This window comes from Telmatherina bonti (assembly GCF_933228915.1).
Source record: "Telmatherina bonti genome assembly, chromosome: 17".
Taxonomy (NCBI): domain Eukaryota; kingdom Metazoa; phylum Chordata; class Actinopteri; order Atheriniformes; family Telmatherinidae; genus Telmatherina; species Telmatherina bonti.
In genome coordinates this window covers 9,594,897-9,616,264 of record NC_136615.1, presented here as the reverse complement: position 1 = coordinate 9,616,264, position 21,368 = coordinate 9,594,897, and the positions used below count along the sequence as shown (strand labels likewise).

The 21,368-nt window shown below is 39.8% G+C and overlaps 1 protein-coding gene across 1 annotated transcript in view; it reads right to left on the bottom strand.

Moving 5' to 3' along the window:
- The window catches only part of gfra2b (GDNF family receptor alpha 2b), a gene marked incomplete at both ends in the record, with an annotated part of 156,029 nt that overhangs the window by 90,757 nt on the left and 43,904 nt on the right, over positions 1-21,368 (bottom strand). The window contains one exon of the mRNA XM_079256998.1: positions 5,092-5,169. Within this exon, the coding sequence (XP_079113124.1) occupies positions 5,092-5,169 (78 nt within the window). The remainder of the gene's footprint in view (positions 1-5,091; positions 5,170-21,368) is intronic.

Here is a 21,368-nt window from a genome sequence, read left to right as displayed (position 1 = left end):
ATACATTTTGTGCTGGGTACATAACGCGTGTCTGCCATTTTGATAAGAGTCTGTGGTGGAAATTTGATCAATTTGTGCCATGAAATCTTCGTTTCACCTCGTTCATATATCCAGGTCACCATGCGAACCGCATCCTGACCGAACACACACACAAACGAAGCTGCGTCAGGAGGAAACATCTTACTGCACTCCCCTGTGGATAGATTATCTGTGCTGCTCTTTTTTCTGCTGCCATCACCGCTCCTCTGCTTTCTGCTTTCACAAGCTCTCATCTCACATTTCCTCTTCCCCTCTTCTGCTGCCCATTCCTGTCTGCTCTCCTTTAGCTCGCTCTCTTCATCTCCTTGATATGTTTCTTTTTCTGTGCCCATCCCTCTGGTTCCTTTACAGTATCACATAACCTGGACGGGTCCACGAGTCGACGCTGAGCAACCTCAGATTGGCTTTGATGTTGGGCAGCTGAGTGATGCAACCAGAGCAACACAAGCAACTGGAGAATTAAAACTGAGATCTAAAATGATGGATATGAAGGCGATAAGGAGCCATTTAGATGGCAGGCAGAGCTGGACATCTGATTAAAGAGTGTTTAGAGTTAATGTCTGTCCCATAACTCAGTGTTTCAATGTTGGAGTTTTTACATGCTGTTGTACATTAATAAAGGATAAGAAATTAGATGAAGAAGAAACTAAAGATGTTTTATCTTCATCTAAAAGGAGGTCATGGTTCAGCATACTTAATGTATTACAACGAGGGCTGCACCGATACCAATACAACACCAATAGGGATACCGGTATCAATATCAATGTCGATACCATTGCCGATACAACTGGGTGTAATCAAAACTAGTTGTTTTTTTTTGTTTTTTTTATAAACTATTGATTATTTAGGGCAAATTTTAATGATTCTGAAAGCTTGAACATCAATAAACAGATAAAAAAAAAAAAAAAGATTAACCATGTCAAATTAAATTAAAACTTCCAACTTAAACAGATTGGACGTAATTTAGTGTGTTTCATTCAGCATTTTCTAATCACGGTGGTAAATCCAGTAGATGACATGAGCAGATTTTAATGGCGTATTCTTTCTCATGAACTCTCAGCTCAGCAGCAGTTCTGTTAATTCTCACTGACAGCTGCCTCGAGGTCTTCCTGCAGGTCTTCGTCCGGCATCGGCCTCTGTCCTAACACCTGACAGTGTAACATTACCTGCTGCAGGCTGTAATATTCTCTCATCTGATATCTCACACTGTCACACCTCTCCAACTGCCCAGGGAATTCTTTGCCTCAGAAGATGTGATTTAGCTTCCATCTTCCGCTCAGACATTTCTGCTCCTTGCATGCGACTGCTGACACATTCCAACAAGTCCTCTTTTTTGTCTTTGTGCTCTTCAGACTCTAAACCTTTTTTCCTAACTATAGGTCAGACAACTGCTCATATTTGATGTGAAAAACAACACAGACAAAATCTCCTTTATCTATTGGTTAATGCAGGAAAGCTTTGGTTTTAACAGCATTGGAACAAAACATGGAGCTGCATCAGATCCAAGCAGTCCTGGATCACGTTTCCATCGAAACCTTTGCTGTGTTTTTCCACGTCTTACTGCGAGACGTTTCTCCTGGACAGAGCTGTCTATAGTCCGACACGTGGGTTTGTTTTGGTTGTGTTTACCCACATCGCCGTGCGTTGAACCCAAGGTGACCTTTCTGTTGTTGCCCACTTCCTGTTTATGGATCACTTGAAGCTAATGGGGGAGCTACGTCTGGTGGACCAGAGTTCATTTTGAACCACATCAGAGTTTGTTTGTAAAACCTTGCAAAACAAACTGGACTTTCTTAGCAAACAAAGAAACCTACAGAAGCTGAGGGTGCCGGCTGGATTACATGCTCAGCCATCCTGTTTGCTACACCCCCACCACAGACAGTCCAGGTGCTGCATTTCCACATTTCTTTTGTGTTCCTCAACACTGTGCTATTAATTCGCAGTTAAAGAATCGGTCTTCAATTAATGGTCTCATCCAGATTGCCCCCACTTCATCCTCCTCTGTCCCTCCCCTGAAGCTTCCATCAGTCTGGAACAGGGTCAGTCTATGATCTGGGGTTGCTGCAGTTGGTCAGGTCTAGATTCAGCAACACGATGTGTCCAGAGGATGAGGTCAGCTGACTACTTGAATACTGAACGACCAGGTTGTGGGACGTGTTCCAAGATGACAAAGCCAGGATTCAGCAGATTCAGACTGTGAAAGAGTGGTTCAGGGAACAGGAGGCATCATTTTAGGAAATGTGTTGCCACCTCTGAGTCCAGAACTGAACCACAATGAGAATGTTTGGAAGTTGAGCGAGAAGGCTTCAACTCTCCCACCATCGATACAAGATGCCGGCGATAAGACTAATGCAACCCTGGATGGAATGAAATATTTTGACATTGCAAATGCTTTTTTGTCTTTTAATGAGCCGTGTGGTTCTCCAGCCTTAATGGCCATCTGCAGATTTGGTTCTGCAGATTTCCAGTCCTTCCGTTGCTGTGATAGAAGCACACCTCCAGCACACTCACCAGCCTAAAACCAGGACTCTTTGGGCCAAACAGCTTCGTTTCAAGATTGTAAACAGTTAACTACTTTTCAAACTCTCTTTTGTCACAAAAAAACACACTCAAACACACAACTCCATATTCACAAACACTCTGTCACGCCTAGCCTTTCCCTCCAATCAATTTGCGACACTCTTGTCTGAGACATACTTTAATGTTCCAGTGCTCTTTCTTCTGCCACTGCTATTTAACACACTTCTGTATTATCCTCTTATCTCTCCCTCCCTCCATCCCCCGCTCCCTCCTTCTTTCTTTTCGTCTCTTTATCTGCTTTAAGCATTCACAGACGGTCTCGCTGTGGATCCTCAAATCACGCTTTTAGATTCCAGCCGACAAGTGATGTGACTGCAAACAGCTCTGACAAACAGCAGCATGCATGAGCAGACATGACAATGTCATGTTTGCTGCTGCTGTTATGCGTCTGAAATTGTAAATAAGTCAAATGTTCAGGAAAACCTGCACCAGTACGCTCTCTGTCCGTGTGTGTGTGTGTGTGTGTGTGTGTGTGTGTGTGTGTGTATTAGATACTGACACAAAGTGCTTTTGAAGTTGCATTGGTCGCAGCTCTCCTGCTTTGACTGTGTTTGTACTTGTGTTAATCTGAGGGAGCAGAGGCCAATTTACAGAGCCGTGAGTCTATTTCACAGCTGTTTGAACACACATGCACATGCGCACACACACACTGGGAAAGTGTAAATGACGATGTATTGCTCGGGGCTCCTGACATTTAAACACTCCTCAGAAACACGTGTGAAGCCGACACAGTGTGAGATGAGCGGCAGGTTTAATGCACAGCGGCCAATCACAAAGAGGCACGCGAGTTAAAACCCACTGGGATAGGCTCCAGCTTCCCCGCGACCCTGAATTGGAATAAGCGGTTTGGAAAATGAATGAATGAATATATATATATATATATATATATATATATATATATATATATATATATATATATATATATATATATATATATATATATATATATATATATATATATGAGCGTCGCCAAGAACAAATCTGATCTTTTATAAGTCATTGTTTGGAACTCGCTCGCTGCACTCTGATAAGTAAGATCATTATACACCCATCATAAAAACTCCCTCGTCAGCAGACTGAATGAGGGAAAAGACTCAGCTCAGCTCGGTATCGGCACACTCATCCTCAGTTTAATCACACTGGAAATAAGTCAAATGTTACAGAACATCTGCACCACTGCACTCCCTGACATTGGATTTAACTTCACAGTTTCCAGAAGCCATATGCAGGAGATCAGACGGGAATTATCCATGCACCGAGATCCCACACGCAGTCGCTCACTTCCACTTCCAGTCAGACGGAAAACAACATGTAAATCGATTCACGTAAAGAAAACGTTTTGCTCTGAGAGCTGCTTTTTGTGGGAATCCTTGTTCCCTGCGTCGTTACAATGCTGTGACTATAAGGTCCATAAGAGGGCTGAAATGTTGCCCGTGCATGGTGGGAGGTTTAAATGAGACTCAGAAGAGGCTGAGTTTGTCGTGGCATGACATTTCTTCATTTGCAAGCTGCTGATGGGATGGTAAACCACTGGTCGACACAAACCACTTTATCTCAGCAGGTCCTTGTTCATTGGATGCTCCCTCATGGCGAGCGATCAGGGTTTGATGTGTGGAAATTTGACTCTGCCCTCATCGTACAAAAAACCCCATGGCTCATTTGTTTATGGCAGAATGGATCTATGATCAGTTTTTGTTGCTCAGTGTTTTAATGGAAGAGTAAAAACAACCCTAAGAAAATAAGACGTTTTTACATTCTGTTTCACCCAATCAGCCGTTCAAATCTGAATCCATGCAGATATAAATGATAAATTAATCAGTTTAGCAGCTGACATTTCATGCACTGCTTGATACGTCTATGTTTTAATGCTGCAGTACAAATAAATAAAATAATCTTCTTTCCATCGCTGCTGATATCGGCTGCTTCTTGACGGCAGATTTAAAACCGTAACAGGAATTAATCATAATCTTGCAAAAATAATTGTTTAAGTTGATTTCAGCATCTCAAACATTCAAATTTCGCTTTGTCCTACATCACAAATGACATATTTGGGGGTATTTGAACATCTTGTTCAAACATGTAAAGGTTTTTTACCCCATTAAGATAAATTTATAACCAATATTCTCCATTTGCAGCATTTTTAGACACATATACCAACACATCTGTGCCAAGAAAATGAGATAATGCATCATTAAAAAAGCAAACAGCCGATCTTTGCCCTTTAAATGATGACATTACGTTGTCATAGAAGCATTTTAGAAGTAAAATTAGTGTTAATGAACACGCTTTCAGCTGTGCAGTCCTTCTCTCTTTCTCATTAACACACTAAGGTTTGTAAGTACACATGCAGGCATTCACAGATGGAGCGTGCATGCTGAGCACATCAACAAACACTGCTGCTGCAACCTTGATGTGTGCATGTCAGTTTCTTCAATCTGCTGAAAAGTACACAAACACGCATGACAGTGTTACCTGAGATGATGGAGGCATGTCTGAATTCCTCAGAGAAATGGATTGGCTCGTACGGAGACGTCTCATAAAACTCCTCTCCTAAAAAACGACAGAAGACAGAGAAGAGTTCAGCTGTAAACAAACAAACCGTTACCGCAACACCTGACCATCTGGCTGTACCTAGAGCCACTTCGATGTCACCTCATCTGTGCTGTCTCATTAAAAAGAAGAGCCTTTCATTCTAAGCAGCATGTTTGGAACTGCTTGGGCTTAAACTTGGAGAGAGCTGAAGAAAAACAACTTCCTGGATTTGTTCCAGAATTAAAAACTAAAAAGATTTAGTTTGCCAACCAACCTGCTGCCTGTCAGAAAACTTTATATACTTAAGCTTCAGGAAAACAGTGCAAAACACAAAAACAAACATAGAAGGAAACTCTTTGTAACTAATCCCATTGTTATGGAAAAAGTTGCATATTTTACATTTTTTTCTATGAAAAATGCTATGCGACAAAAAACTGCAGGGAAAAACGTGAGAGTGACTTTTCAGCCAACAGGTGTGTTGGATCAGACAAAACACAGGATTAGAATCTCAGAACTTGTAGATTGTGAGAGGAAAGTCTGTTTTTAATTACCTTTATCAGACTTAAAACTTTAAAATAAGACAAACCTATTAAGATAGAGAATTCATTCATTCATTCATTCATTCATTCCTTATCCTAACGGATTAGTCCAACGAAGGATCGCAGGGAAGCTGGAGCCTATCCCAGCAGGCTTTGGGTGAAAGGCAGGGTACACCCTGGACAGGTCGCCAGTACATCGCAGGGCTAAAGAGAGAGAATTTGGGAGATTAATCTGCATTAATGCACAATGAAATAATTGCTGCATGCCAAAGGGCTGGGTATACTGTATACGCTAATGCACACAGCAACGCTCCACTATGTCTGTGCTGCAGACAATGGAAGTATGATGCAGCCAAAATATTAACTGTAGGTCACCACTAGGGGGCAGTACACAGCAACTGCTGTCTAAATTAGCAAAAAGTCCAATTTGCCTCTCTCTTTGTGTTTCTGTAAACAACAGTTTACCAGTCTGTTGTCAACTCCAAAGTGTTTGTCACTGTGCAACAGGGAGGAAAAATCATAAATATGCTGGTAATTACATAAAGTTCAAGAGCCATTCTCCAAACTATCCACCATATTGTTTACGGTACCTCTGATCTTGTTTTAATGCTTTTATTTGCACGAGTTCTTTCTAGCATTTAAGTCTTTTTTGTCACTTGTACATACAACATGTTTTCTCACATCAACACGAGTGGGCTACATGCCAAATGAATGGTAGGAACGCAAGGAGGGGTTGCTAACAGCAAGTATATCACAGCCCTGACTCTCATGTACATGTCCACTGCAAACAAATGGGTTTGCTTTAAACAGAAGGGAGTACAACTATGATTTCCAGCTCAGATAAATGAATTGGCTCATACTGTATGCTTTAACCATTTCTATGCAGATGATGCTTCACTCTATTCAACATTTCCCCAAGCTGACCTGAAGGTATCAGCTCTCGGGGATCCACATGGACAAAGGAAAACAACCTTCAACTAAACCTCGTTAAGACTGAGCTATGATCAACCCAGCTAATTATTTCTTCAATTTTAGCATTAAAATGCCTTTATGTCCTTGTGATAAATCTGGGTGTCATGAGGACCATCCTCCTTGGATCATGTTGTTTCAATCCCCAGTCATGTCTCTGCACTTTACAATGTAAATGTAGGAGAAATTTACATTCAGATCTTTTTTTTTTATATATACATTTACCTTCATATCACTCCAATGTCAGATAGCATTGACAAGGTTAAGTTTTATTTCAAAGTAGTGCCAGACAGGTAGCACTCAAATCTTGTGTTTGTGAAGACTCTGCAAATCCCAGCACAACCCCAGTACGACTTTCATGCATCCATTGTACATGTGCTTAACATCCACAGGGATTGGCTGAATGGAGGGTGGACAGGATGCCTGAGCAGAGTAAAATTCAGTTGGAGGGGGAATAGGTTGTAAACAACTTTACAGACGTTTGGTTTTTTGTTTCCGGTTGCAGCATACTAGACACAAAAGACAAGTAAAGCTTTTTGACTTAATTTTGATTTTTAAAAAAACAAACAAAAAAAACAAAAAAAAACATTTGTAACTGACTAGGTTTACTTCTGGTACAGATCATGATTAAATTTCACTTAGATTGCTGCAGAGCTCCTCCAGCAGGTCTGTTAGCAGTCATAGCTCAACCCTTACAGATAGTCCCTTACAGAACACAGCAGGTCATGTGGTCAAACCGATAAGATTTCAGGTAACCCTACTACTCATTGACCTCCACAGGCTACCCACTGCAGTGGAATACAAAGAAAAACATGGTGGATAGAGTTCAGGGCTGTTCCTGTCGACATTCAAGAATCTCTTAAAGTTTCATGGCTTCAGAAAAGGCCTCCTCACCTAACACACTTATTTCACACTTACTAAGGGCTTATGGAGGAAATCTACTTGTACTCAGTCCTTTAAATAGATTAAGTACTTAATAATTGCAAGAGTTTTGTGCTAAAACACAAATAATTATGAATAGTTATTTGTAAGTTTCTTGGTTTATAAACTAAATGTCTACAAAACAAGGAAGCCGAAAACAAGGTTCAGATATGGCTTATCTTGTAAATTTGTTCAGAAAAACAGCCTATTTTACACCATAAAAATATAACAGGAATGTGTGGTAACTCATTCTGCGTGACAGATTTGCTTGAGTTCTTACAATCTTTAAAAATTAACTTATTGTTTACAACAATTTTCACTTGGTTATTTAGTTAAAGGCTAATGTTGACGTCTTCATAACAATGGGTTATTGACATAAGTTGGGCCAAAGTATCATTTATATTAATGTGTTTGGAGCAGTTTTTGCTTTGTGTGAGTTTCATGGATGAAGACAACAGGTGTGTTTCCATTACACCTAGAATTGTGCAAAAACTATCTCAATAAAACAAAACCCTAATGGAAACACCTACATTTTGAAAAAAGTCTCAAATATCGCTAAAAAGTTTTTACGCTGTCATGAGGTGGTTTTTCAGATGTTTTGATATAGAAACATATCGCAAAGTGTAATGGAAACACTTTTTTGCCTTTACGTGTCCCTGGATGTGACTGTTCATGAGCGGTTAGTTTCTAGTAAAGATGGTGCAGTGCAAAATAAACAGCAAATTTAAGAGTTTTAGAAAACAAAATAAGGGAGAAAAGCTTTGAAAAGTCAGAGCAAATTCTCCGCAGCAACTAGAAAACCCCAAAATAACGCTATGTGGCTACCTAGCATAAGCCGCAATTCTCGTGAAATCTCATCCAAGGCTTATGTGCTAAACGCTGCTCAATGGAAACACCTGCAAATTGCAGTTTTTGTTTGTCAAAACTAGAATTATTGCTCTTATTTTGTGTAATGGAAACACAGCTTGTGTTGTGTGCCCTGTGGGAAGTTACAGGTTTAGCGCCCCTAGTGGCAAAAGTTACACAGTATCTCTATAAGATCAAATTGTAAATTGGTTATTTACTAAGTTGTCTGCAATGTGTCGACAAAACACTTGTTCATCCCTTGTGTTAGGTCAGGGTTAGATGTTTTCCTGCTGCAACACACCTGATTTAAATTAAATTCCTCCAACACATTCTGAATAATCCTGCTCATGACCCAATAATTTGGGTCAGGTGTGTTGCAGCAGGGAAACATCTAAAACCTGCTGGACACCAGCTCTTGAAGTCCAGGACTGGGGATCCCTACACAGGATGCTTCAACACCTCAACTGCGGCTAAAGTCAAAGAGTTAGAATTTGCGGTGGTGGTAAGAAGGGCATATCAAAGGGCAGATGAAAAGAATACTGATAAAATGAGCACATTTTGTCACCCTCTCATTTACCTGATTAAATTCACCGTATTAGACTATTTATGACCACATTCCTTTCACTTTTTCTTCTCTCCTTTTCACAGGCAGCTCCTTATCCGGAACTTTATTTTAATACTTTAACCTTTTCCCTTCAAGATGGGCATAATTTTACTTCTTTAGACCAATTCATGCATTTGTTGAAAAATAACCTTTGTTCACACAACTATACTTTAACCAAAACCTGAACAGTCCTGAAGGACCCAATCAACAGTAAGTGTCAACAACAAAAAGGCAAAATTTGGAATTGGTATACAATTGTGTGAGGACTTCTAAACATTTCCAGGCATACAAAACAGCTTCTCATTTTGGTGGCATTCACCAACAACATAACTAGCTGTGGAGAAGGACTTCACAGTATATTATCTCTGCATCGTGCATAATTATCTGGTGTAAAGATGGGACTTCTTAGCTCATTTTAGCATGTGATTTTTTTTTAAAGGCTTTACCTCAAAATGCAAAACAAAACAGAGTTTCAAATTCATGGATGAGGGTATTACTAGAGCTCAAACAATAGGGGAATTGCACGCATCAGATTGCTAAAAACTAAAAAGTGCCTGTGAAATGTGCTGCATGTATGCTCTCAGAGATTAAATATGATGTACCAAGTTATAAAGAAAGAGAGAAATCAAACTTTATGACAAATTATGGCATTTACTAAGCAGAAAAGGGGAAAAACTGATTAACCTGATTAACCAGTTACCCTTCGAGCCATCATTAAACAAGACAGAGAGGCTTTTGTCCAGTTTATCCAGTAAGCCAGGACTGGCTGCTCATGCAGGAATCCTCTCTGTATCACAGCAACATCTCTGCAGCCTTTTCCAGGCTTGGTCAGAATGTTAAGAGTTACGGTCTTGTAAGCTGTAAGCTTAAACCTTCCAAATGGTTTTCTGTTCAGTTCTCTCCCCAACACCTTTAAGAGCAGCACTGGAGGAGGAAATGGCTTTACCCGTGTAGGAGATGGGATCTGTAATGACACTCTTGATTTGAGAGACAGATGGGCTTCCTACGAGGTTTTTGATGTCTCGAAACCAAATGCACAGCATTAAAGTTCAAGCAAAATTCCTTTTATATTATATTTGGAGGACTTCTCCCTGACAAATTCACCCCAGTCATATGAAGAAATGTGAGACTTCCTTTCCTTTTTTCTTCTGGCAGTGCACATCACAGGGAAAGGAATGACTGCAGTGTCAGTTTTTCTCAGTATCATGCTGCTCCATTCCTGAACATGAATGAAATGTTGCAGATGAGTCACAACTTTCAACGTTCCAACGAAATATTTGTAAAAAACTGAACATTTAAAAGTATAAAGGTTGTTAAGAGAGAGAGAAAGAGAGAAAAGGAAGAGAAAGTGATAGCTCGATAGCTGACTGAAGCTGTAAGAGTTCATGCTGCAGATTTTCTCAGCTTTCTGTCAGTTAGACTCAACATAAACATTGAAAAAAAGATTCTTTGGAAAGCTGCAAGAAGTTGCGCAATTTGTCGTTTCCAGAAATGAAATAAAATTCAGCAAAGAGGAGTGTTAACAGGATGCACAGAGAAAGACAAGCCTCAGAACTCCAACAGGATAAATAAAACTGAATCCTTCTTATATAGATCCATTCGTTAAAAGCTTTTCACACTGTGGATTATAACCTGTTAAGTCATAGACATTTTGATATTGGTTTTCTGGACTGAACTATTGGCTGTTTCTTACACAATCTTTCTGGCAAAAAAGCCAGTGTGTTGTACTCCATGATCTTTCTTGTTATTTCAGTGTCACAAAAGGTGTACCTCAAGGCATTCTATTAGAGCCCTTTTTGCAATTTACATGAATAATTTGCAGCAGAATACACCTGCTACACCACCTCTACGCTGATGACACAACTGTTGACTGTCACACAATGTAAAACACCCTGGTTTTTGATCATCTTCAACTTGGATCTGACATTATCAATTCACATTTATTTGACTTGAAACATTACTCAATGTTGACAAAAAGAAGATGATGCTGTTTTCAAAGAAACAGAAAATCCTTGATTTTTTTCCCCTTCTATTACATCTGCACAAGGTCCCCCAAAAGTAACAGCTCTCTCCTCCATCCCTGCAACGTTCTGCGTCACCAGCTTACTAATTACTGGTCTGCAACCTGATTACAACACCTGTGCACCAGCTCATCATCTTCACCTGTACACAGCCCTAGAAGTCCCAGGCTTCTCTCTCTTGTGTGGTTTTGCAGCTCAGATCACGGTCATCCCTTCTCACCGGTTTGCACAGTTAAAGGATCCCCGTCTCCCCCCGTGTAGAGAACCAGGAGGACTTTTTGACCCATCATCCTTTCTTTTTTGCTGCCTCAGTGGTATTTTCCGTTTTGCACTAATTAACTTCTCACATCTGCGTCCTGTCTTGCATGCTCTCTGGCGTGACACCAGCTGAATTTGTGTCTTGTTATAAATATGTAGGCATTTTAATATATGAAAGGCTGTCTTTTAGGTCACATATTAAAAATCTCCCATAAGAAAAGCTTTGATTACATCCAGGGTTCTTCTATCCAAACAATAAATTCAGTTTTTCATTTAATGTGAAAAAAAGAACATGTCGCAGCAACCTTCTTACCTCTCATTAAAGATGGTGATTTTATTTAAATGAATGATCATGCTAGCTCTTTATGGATCTGTTTTTTTCTCAGTCCTGGTCCTCCAGGACCACCGCCTTGCATGTTTTAGAGGTAACTCTACTTTACACACCTGAATTAAATGAGTGTCTCATTAGCAGGCATGCAACGAACTTGAGGAGAATCATTATTGTGAAACAGGTGTGTTGGAGTAGGAACACATCTAAGACACTCAGAGCAGGGGTACTTGAGGACTAAGACTGAGAAGCACTGCTACAGATCTTGTCACGGTTTCGGGGTTCTTTTATGGAGGTTTGTGGTTCTTGTCATGTTTAGTTCTGGTGTTGTGTTTTATTTTGAAGTTTTTCCCCACCTTGTGTATTGTGTTTAACTTGCCACCTCCGGTGAATTTGTACACCTGGTTTCATTTTGCTCATTCACCCTACTGTGTCCAGTCCGTGTTCTCTGTGTGGGTTTTATTTCTCACTCGTCAGTTCATTGCTGTCGTTTTTGTCGTCATTTCTGCTCGTGTCAAGCCAAGGCAGTTAAGTCATGTCATTCATGTCAAGTCCTGTTTCCAGTTTGAATTAAACATAATTTCTATAAACTTCTGTGTCTGGCTTGTTCAGCCTGCACTTGGTTCCGACAGATGTTGGATGCTGTTTACCACCGAGCACCAAGTTTCATCACAGGATGTAAAACTCTTACCTACCATTGGACACCATACTGTTTAAGTGGATTTTGCTGTCCACACAAAGACAAGAGCATTTCATTTATAATCAGTAACTGCCTTACTGTCAGTCTATCTAACTTCCTCCAAGTCACCTAAACAGAGTAACTAAGCCTCCACTTACCAGCTTTTATTACGTTCACTGTTCCTGCAGTCTGTACAGAACTTTGGGGGAAAATGGCATTTGTTACAAGGCTTATAATACTTAAAAGAAATTGCAACAGCACCTGAAGCTGTGCAGCTCAACAGAAGGCCTTTACAAACATTCTCAGGAAAATGAAAAAAAAAAAAAAAAACATCACTGGACGGTTCTCAGTATTTTATTGCTACTGTCTTTATTTCATTTGTAGCTTTTCCCCCCTCTCCTTTTTAATTAGTTTGTTATATGAAGTGTAATTACTATGGTACGTTTAGCATGTTACAGTTGTGTCTATGTTAAGATCAGTCATTTTTGAAAATTCATACAGGTAAATTAACCTGTATAAAAAACAGCGAAAAACAAAAACAGCACAAGGAACAGAACAATCACTTCCAAGTGCTTCACATTAGATAAATGAAGCAATGGAAAGAATCACATATAGTCAGATTGGAGTGGATGGAGAGGAATGATGCAGCTGAGATGAAGTTGCACAGACTCATTCAGCTTCAAGAAGATTAGGAATAAGTTCAGATAGTTCAGGGACAAACTGGAAGAGTGAGACTGGTGATGTGCGGAGGAGAGGGTCAGCAAAGATGAAGTTGCCAGTTAAGAGGACAAGAGGAGGGCCAACAGGAAGATTTATAGAGGTGCTGTGTTAAGACCTGAAGGTGGTGTTGAAGGAAGATGCCGAGGAGACAGAAATGAGCCCTAACATCAGCAGCCAGGAGAAAAAGACTGATTTCTGACATTAAATCAGGGACATTATCTCCCAATTTTCTTAATCGCTGATGACCGATAAGAACCTTGAGCTTTCTTTTGAATCACCACTTCAGACAGAGTCAAATTATTCCTTTTCTTAATTTGAAAAAGCAGCAGAAAGAACATTTTCAAGCCAATTAAAAGAAAAAAAAATCCTGAAATAAGCCAAAACATCTGTAACTGACAGGAAAGGTGTTTCCAACAACCCTGTTTATGAAGCTGAATATTTCAACCGTATAACTGCTTGTGCTTGTTCTGGATGATGCAGCTGCACCATATGGACTATAAATGACCATAAATGATGACTCACTAACTAAAACATTACAGATGGTTGAGACATTTTTGAGGTATAAACAGCTTGTGGTGAGAAAATAATGTCAAATTGGGAGGTAGTTAGTCATGCCAAATGACAATGCGCCAAACTAGCTGCCGAGCAGGAATGATGATGACGTTGGTGTGTTATCGTAAAAATGATTAGGATTTTAAAGACAGCAGGGCTTGCTTGTTTATTTAGCATCCATTTTACAAAACATGCCAAAAATAGCAAACTTGGATCAACTTAAAAAGCTAATAAGTTGGAAGAATTACAGCGCCATAAAGAAGTACAAATAACTTTCCTCTGAGTGAAAGTCACGGCTGTTCAGCCGACAGGCCAATTCTTGTTCCATGCCAACAAGTCATCCAGTTCTGATAACAAGGCAAGAGAAAGACCTGTTTATAAACCTGGTGAGTAAGTCCTGCTGTAGGCAGACTAGTGGTGAACTGCAGGCCTTTCTATCTTCCAAGCAAATTTATTGTTTTTATAACTACAGTGCACAAAGCATCATATTTTCTATTATATTTTCACTGCAAACAAAATGACAAGTTATAGAGGCACTCTTTTACAGATTCTCTATCTTTGAAGCCACCTAATACTATTCTACATCCCTCTTGTTTTCTGTCTCTTCTCTGAGCACTCTCCAGTCAGTAAAAGTCAGCCTGATGTTGAATTTTGGCCTTACGCTTGTTTTGTCTCTCTTTTGTCTCTGTTTTTTCTTTCTGTCTGTTCTGAATTAGCCGTGGTGCTAATGACAAGTGTTTATTTTGGTCATGTTTATATCAGAAATTAGTGTTTATATCAAGTTTCTGCAGTGCTATGTGGCGCAATGAAGTGAAAAAAAATTGCAAGGGGCAGTTTTTCCATGGGATGCAACAGAAAACAGGGACACACACACACACACACACACACACATACACACACACACACACACACACATATATATATATATATATATATATATATATATATATATATATATATATATATAAATAAATATAAATATATATATAAATATTTATATAAATATTTATATAAATATAAATATTTTCACTAAATACTTTGTTCTTTCCATAGTTGAATGTGCTGACAACAAAATCACACAAAAATGATCAATGACAGTTAAATGTATCAACCCATGGAGGTCTGGATTTGGAGTTATACTCAAAATTAAAGTGTAAAAACACACTACAAGCTGATCCAACTTTGATGTAATGTCCTTTAAACATGTCAAAATGAGGCTCAGTAGTGTGTGTGGCCTCCACGTGCCTGTATGACCTCCCTACAACGCTGGACACTACGCTGACAGACAGCAAACCTTCTTGCCACAGCTGGCATTGGTATCCCATCCTGGATGAGCTGCACTACCTGAGCCACATGTGTAAGTTGTAGAGTCTGTCCAATGCTACAACTAGAGCATTGCCCACATTCAAAGGTGACCAAAACATCAACCAGAAAGCACCGGAACTGAGAAGTGGTCTGTGATCATCACCTGCAGAAACACTCCTTTATTGGTGTGTCTTACCAATTGCCTATAATTTCCACCTGTTTTCTATTCCATTTGCACAACAGCATGTGGAATTGTCATTGTGTTGTTTGGGTGTTCCCTTCATTTTTTGAGCAGTGTGTGGAGATATATATATATATATATATATATATATATATATATATATATATATATATATATATATATATATATATATATATATATATATATATATATATAGTTGTGGTACAAACTAGATTATTTTTAAACGCATAGCTTTTACATTACACTGACTTTTACTAGCAGGACAGTGCTCAAAGAAGAGACAGGATGCTAGATTGACATGTAATTCGGCTTCATACGGGAGTGCCTCGAGGAGAAAATCTGTCAAAGTTTGTGGTGCTTCTTTAGGCTTCAGGCTGTGTAATATAACTGACTGTTACAGGAACAGAAATGGAATTGTTCTATATCAAAGAGTCAGAGGACTTTAGGGACAATGCTGTCAAATCAGGATTTCTTTTGAAATGCAGAGGCTCTGAACTTTTTTCCTTTAAATGATATAAATTAAGTTCAGAAGGATTATTTTCATTTTGAATATGTACACAGTTTTAGGCTCAATAATGTCATGTCAAAGTCAGCAACATAGAACCCACACTTGGAGAAGATACTGCAGAGGAAGTCAGAGAGGGCCATTACAGTGTGCCTGGCTCAGTTCAGTACTCTTTCTGTATTTCGTTCTTGCAGGAGTCCATCAGATATTCCTGTCATACTGCTGCCTGCTTTGTGCTTTGCTGCAGTGTGAAGACAAACAGAACATGAAAATGACTAAATGTCACTTCAGGACAATCCTACAGCAGAAGACGACTGCAGAAAGCTTATCATCTGCTTCACTGTCTCTACAGAAGCTACACTGACAGGGAACAAGCATGGAGGCTTTCTCAGCCAGCCAATCTGAATAAAACACACACACACACACACACACATATATTGGAGTGGCTGCAATGCTACACAAGCAGGAAGACTTTAAGGCAGGTGGAGGTTTGGTCAAGATAAAAGGAAACAAAAACTGCACTGAGCATTTCTCTCAGCTCTGTCAGATCATCTGTTCTGATGTTTCTCTGAGTGCCTGCAACACGACACACTGACTTTCTTTTTTAAAACATTTTAAAGACAGCAAAACATGGTAGGTAGATTTACATAAACGTTGGTATGTGTGTTTATATTTTGTATGCAGATTTAAACGCAGTTGGTGTATGTATGTATAGGCTTTATAGATGTATGCAGACATATGTATGTATATATGTATGTATGTAAGCAGGCTTGGACATGCTTATCACCTGGCCTTTTGGGGTTCTGATATAGGCTTCTCTACTAAATACTTTAGCATCACATATGAGTATGCAACCCCCACCCCCCACCCCTCCCACTCCCTGCCTTTTTTTTTTTTCCTTATATGTGTTGTTGTTGTGTGATGTTGTGGGACTGTGTTGGTTTATTTTTTCTGGATACTTAAACTATGAATAAAAATAAATAAATAAATAAAAAAATAAAGGCAGCGAAACAGATGAATTGGTACCGACAGTGTGAACCCCTGACATCCAACAGCCATTACAACAAGCGGCTGATTGATTAAAGAAAAAAATAATAACCATGATTATTTTTGGTGCAAGTGAATAATGGCTGGTCTGTCCTTGTGTGAAGGAGATGTGAACATCTCCCACCTCTGTGGCTGGGAGGGGCTGCAGCACAAGGACAGGTGTGCAAAATAATAATAACCATGATTATTTTTGGTGCAAGTGAATAATGGCTGGTCTGTCCTTGTGTGAAGGAGATGTGAACATCTCCCACCTCTGTGGCTGGGAGGGGCTGCAGCACAAGGACAGGTGTTGTGCTGAAATAAGCACCCCTGCTATGAGAAGCAAGGTGCTAATTTTGACACAACACTGGGCCTCCTGTGAGCACTCACTGACAAGTGTAAGGGTGCATTCACATCAGGACGGTTCACTAGACTCAGTCCGATTGGGGACTTGGTTCAGTTGTCGGGGGGTGGATCCACGTGGACAGAGGTCATGTTCACGCTACACTTTGGTCAAACGAGCCAGACTGTTAAAATAATATATCCCAATTCCCACCAAAGGTGGCGCTACACTAGTATTTAGCAAAAGAGAAAATGCATGTGAACAGATTCAGCTGTAGCTGTGAACCTTAATTAATAGTAAAATAAAAATAAAAATGTCTCTGCAAAGTAGGACTGGCTGGATCAATCCAAATATGGATATTATTGATACCAAATATTGATACCAAGTATTAATACCAGAATATTGATAGAATGATACCACTGGTGTTGTTCCATATCACCATGGTGAGATCTATATTTCTCTTGTAGAGGGTTTTGGCGTAAGGAGGGCAAATGATGTGAATGAGAACCAACCAGTAACAGCTTTTGCTCTTTTTTCAGCCAATTTGCTCTGTTGACCGTTATAAAACATCATGTGTGAAAAGCGGGAATAATAAAGTTATTGATTATTTTGTTACATTGTTTATGTTGTGCCCTGCGATGGACTGGCAAGCTGTCCAGGGTGTACCTTGCCTTTCACCCTAGTGACTGCTGGGTTAGGCTCCAGGTTCCCCGCCTCCCTTAATCGGACTGGGCGGTTGGGATAATGAATGAATGAATGAATGAATGGTCATGTTGTTTTATATTTTTTACAAACAAAACAAACTTGAATGCAAGTTCCTCAGTTCTCCCATTCAATTTGTTCATAAAACAGATCTGTTGTATTCCATGCATAAGTAACATAATCTCCTAAACTCCACTAAGCTGCTGAAACTCTCCAAAAACAGATGGAATTCTCCGGACTTTGACTTGAACTTGCAGTACGGTTTACAAACTGTTTCATCAAACCCATCTAAGCTCTGTTGAAGGCAGCAAATCAACAATTCATGTAATAACCTCACAGGATCAAGCACAAACCGCATGTCCAGATCAAACAACTTTTCCTAACTTTGTTGGAGCTGCAACACAGTCCAGGCAAGTAAAAAGCCCAAATCCTACAAGTGATGCAGCAGCTTAGCATCGACTCAGTTACAGCTGAGCAAACAGCCCACTTCCTTTTTACCTTTAGCAGGAAATGGACTGGGGATTATGGCAACTCGCATGTCCTTTCATCCTTCAGGTAAACACTCTGCAGACTCTCGCATTCAGATGACATTTCCGCTGGAGTGTGTGGGAACGCTCTACACACAGCCAAGATGTTCTAAAACAACCACTTCTGCTCATTCAGCCTTGTGTCTCTAATCTTTGTGTAACACTTGTAGCTGCTTAAATCAGATGATTTACTGCAGCTCTGTATCAACACTGGCCTAAATTCTCTTTGCAGTCGTTTACCGCCCGTGAACATTTGTTAGGCATTTATTGGTGTTGCAGCCTCCCGCTGCTCCTCTGGCACAGCTCCTGCCAATAGCTACAGTGTAGAAATCATCATATCCCACCGAGTTTCAACTAATTTACTCTCAAACAGCAAAATAACGTCCTCTGAGACAAAGAGGCTCCACAAACAATGGGAGCAGCAAATGCGTGGTGCTCTGATCCCTCCTCGCGTGTTGAATCTACGACACCAGATGTTCATTTTGCGTGTGAGGAGTGAGAGAGAGACACGCCGGCTCTGGTGGAGGATGGCTTTCTGCAGCCTCGCTAAATAAACGCTGACATGCAGACGTCTTGTGCCTATTTCTGGCAGTTGGAGTAATGTCTGTAGATTGATGCTGAGGGAAGATGAAAGCAATACTAAAGAGACAGAGGTATTGTCCTGAGTGCTACTCCAAGTCTACCATTACTGGCAGGAGCTGCACAGCAGAGGAGGCATAACAGTTGGATTCCAACCAAACAACATGGACATGTTTATTTGGTTATTTGGCGAGTCACTAAGATGTTGATGCTCCCCCTCATCATCACCAGGCTTATTTCCTTCTGCCTCATGTATATGATACAGATGAATGGTTTAACAACCACTATGGCTGGATGTATAATCTTTGTCTCAAAGGAAGGCTGAGGAGAAGTGAAGTGTCAGAATTAAGATATGTGTTTCTTGTTTTGTTTTGTTTTTTTAATATGATTTTATTTTGAATTTAAAAAAGGACTTTTAAAAAGAACAAATACTGGTTACAACAAACAACAAACAAAACAAGCTTCTTAAGCTTCTAAGTATGTGTTTATTGTTTATTGTGGAGTTATATGAAGCTCCATTACAGAAAAAATAATAATCATGATTATTCTGAGGCAGCATCAAATTCCTAATTCAACAGATATAAATATTCTATATTAAAAAAAAGCCTGGTTTGTGGGATGTCCTAAATAATAATGTCAGCCACATGACTGCCGGTGGCTTTATAGAAGAGGCACGTCTCTTTTCCTTTATTTATCAGCAGTAATTGTTCCTGCATCAGTCACAGCATCAAACAACAGTTTGTATTGATTGAATGTGGAGAATCTCAGCTTTCCAGCATCCACTTAAACACAACGCCGTGTACCTGATGAAGCTGTGTCGGTACCAGCTGAAGGACGGAGATGGGGATTTGTCAGGATTTCAGTTATTAAAACAACAATTGCTACGTTTACATGAGAGTTTTAATTCCTGTTTAATTCCGAATAAAAGTTCATTCTGCTTTAAACTGATTAAAAACGACCATGTAAACACTTAATTCCAAATGCAAATTTCTACTCGGATTTAAACTTAATTCCGATGTAAGTGTCTGGTTTATTCACATTTTATTTCCAAACTATTTAATTCCTCTGTCATGTAAACATTCATTCCACTCTAAGTTAATTCCAGTCGTTCTGAGCATGCTCGTTACCTTGTCCTGTCCCGATGACGCGCGTTGTTTTGCCTCCCGTGTTCGGTGGTCTATCTTTCTTCTCCTTCTCAGTTGCTGCAGAAATTTATAATAAAACTAGCAGCGAAACTGGTTCTTATTATGTAGTTTTTACAAGTTTCAACTGAAAAGACGAGAAGCAGAGAGCAACTTTGTTTATTTCTGGTATATGTCATATGTCACGTGCACCCTCTGTCCAATCAGAACCCTTCCAACCCGCCGCTCTAAAGAGGAATTAAGGACGTGTTTCATGTAAACTTTCTTTTGGAATTATTATTTTCCTGTAAACTTGTATGGAAATACGTTAGTTCCGAACTATTAATTACAAATTAATATACATCATGTAACCGAACCCAGTGAATGTATCACAGGTGTGTTAATGTTCCTTGCGAAAACTCTGTTCTCTATGCTGCTCCATCAGTTTTCCTGTATCATGACTCTCACATGGGAATCAATTCAGCAATAAATGCACTGCGGTTGAATCTGAAATGTTAAATATTTCATTATTAATAAAAGTAATAATAATAATTGATTGCTGAAGTTAGTAGCGATTTCCTCTTTGTTGGCAAGCTAACATGCAACATCCCTCAGGACACGTATGCGTGCACATTGTGAAGTCGAGTGTGAGCAAACGTACTTAACACACTCCACTTGTAATCAAGTCTCTCAAGATGTGTCTAAATATGAAGCGTGAACAACGACAAGCAGGTTTTCAAGAAGGTTCTCAAGTTAAACCAACTGGAAAGGACCACTCCATCGCCTGAGCCGTGGCCGCCCTGAAAGGTCTGAGAGGACGAGTGTTATTTGGAGAGCCCCACTCAGGAGGGAACAAGAACAAACACCAGCATCTGTTTACCTCCTCATGGAGAAGAAGTCGCGCCGATCCAGAGCTCAGCTCATTTACGACACAGCCACCTTTAGAGTCTCAGTGCTATCAGTGGGTTAGCATTCACCAGACTCCACTTGCAAAATGGAAGGAAGACTGGAGTGAAATGGAGTGAAACGCAGACTAAAATTTCTCTTTTCCAATCGGGATCGCGAGAATAACTTGCCTGTTATTCTGTTCTCTTCACATGTTTGTTGGAAAAGAAAAAAAAACGGGATCTTAAGCTATCAGTGAAGTCACGTCGCAGAAAAATCCGGAAATAAATGCGCTGAGCTTTGGTTAAGAGTAACGTAATGAGCAGGATTACACTGACTTAGGAAGCAAAGACATCATTTTAAAGTTTGCCCTCATTGAAATGATCTGCTCAGCCACTCGGTTAATGATAACATGCTCAGTGTTTCACCTGAAGGTTAATTATCTTGTTCATGAATGATGAGGCACCTTGGAACCAGGAGAGGCTGCAGGGAGAGGAAGAGTGTGTCTTTCTGTGAAGGTTTGTATAAATTAGGATAAAAATGCAGCGAGAGCATTATAACCATCTAATGCACGGTTCCGAGTTG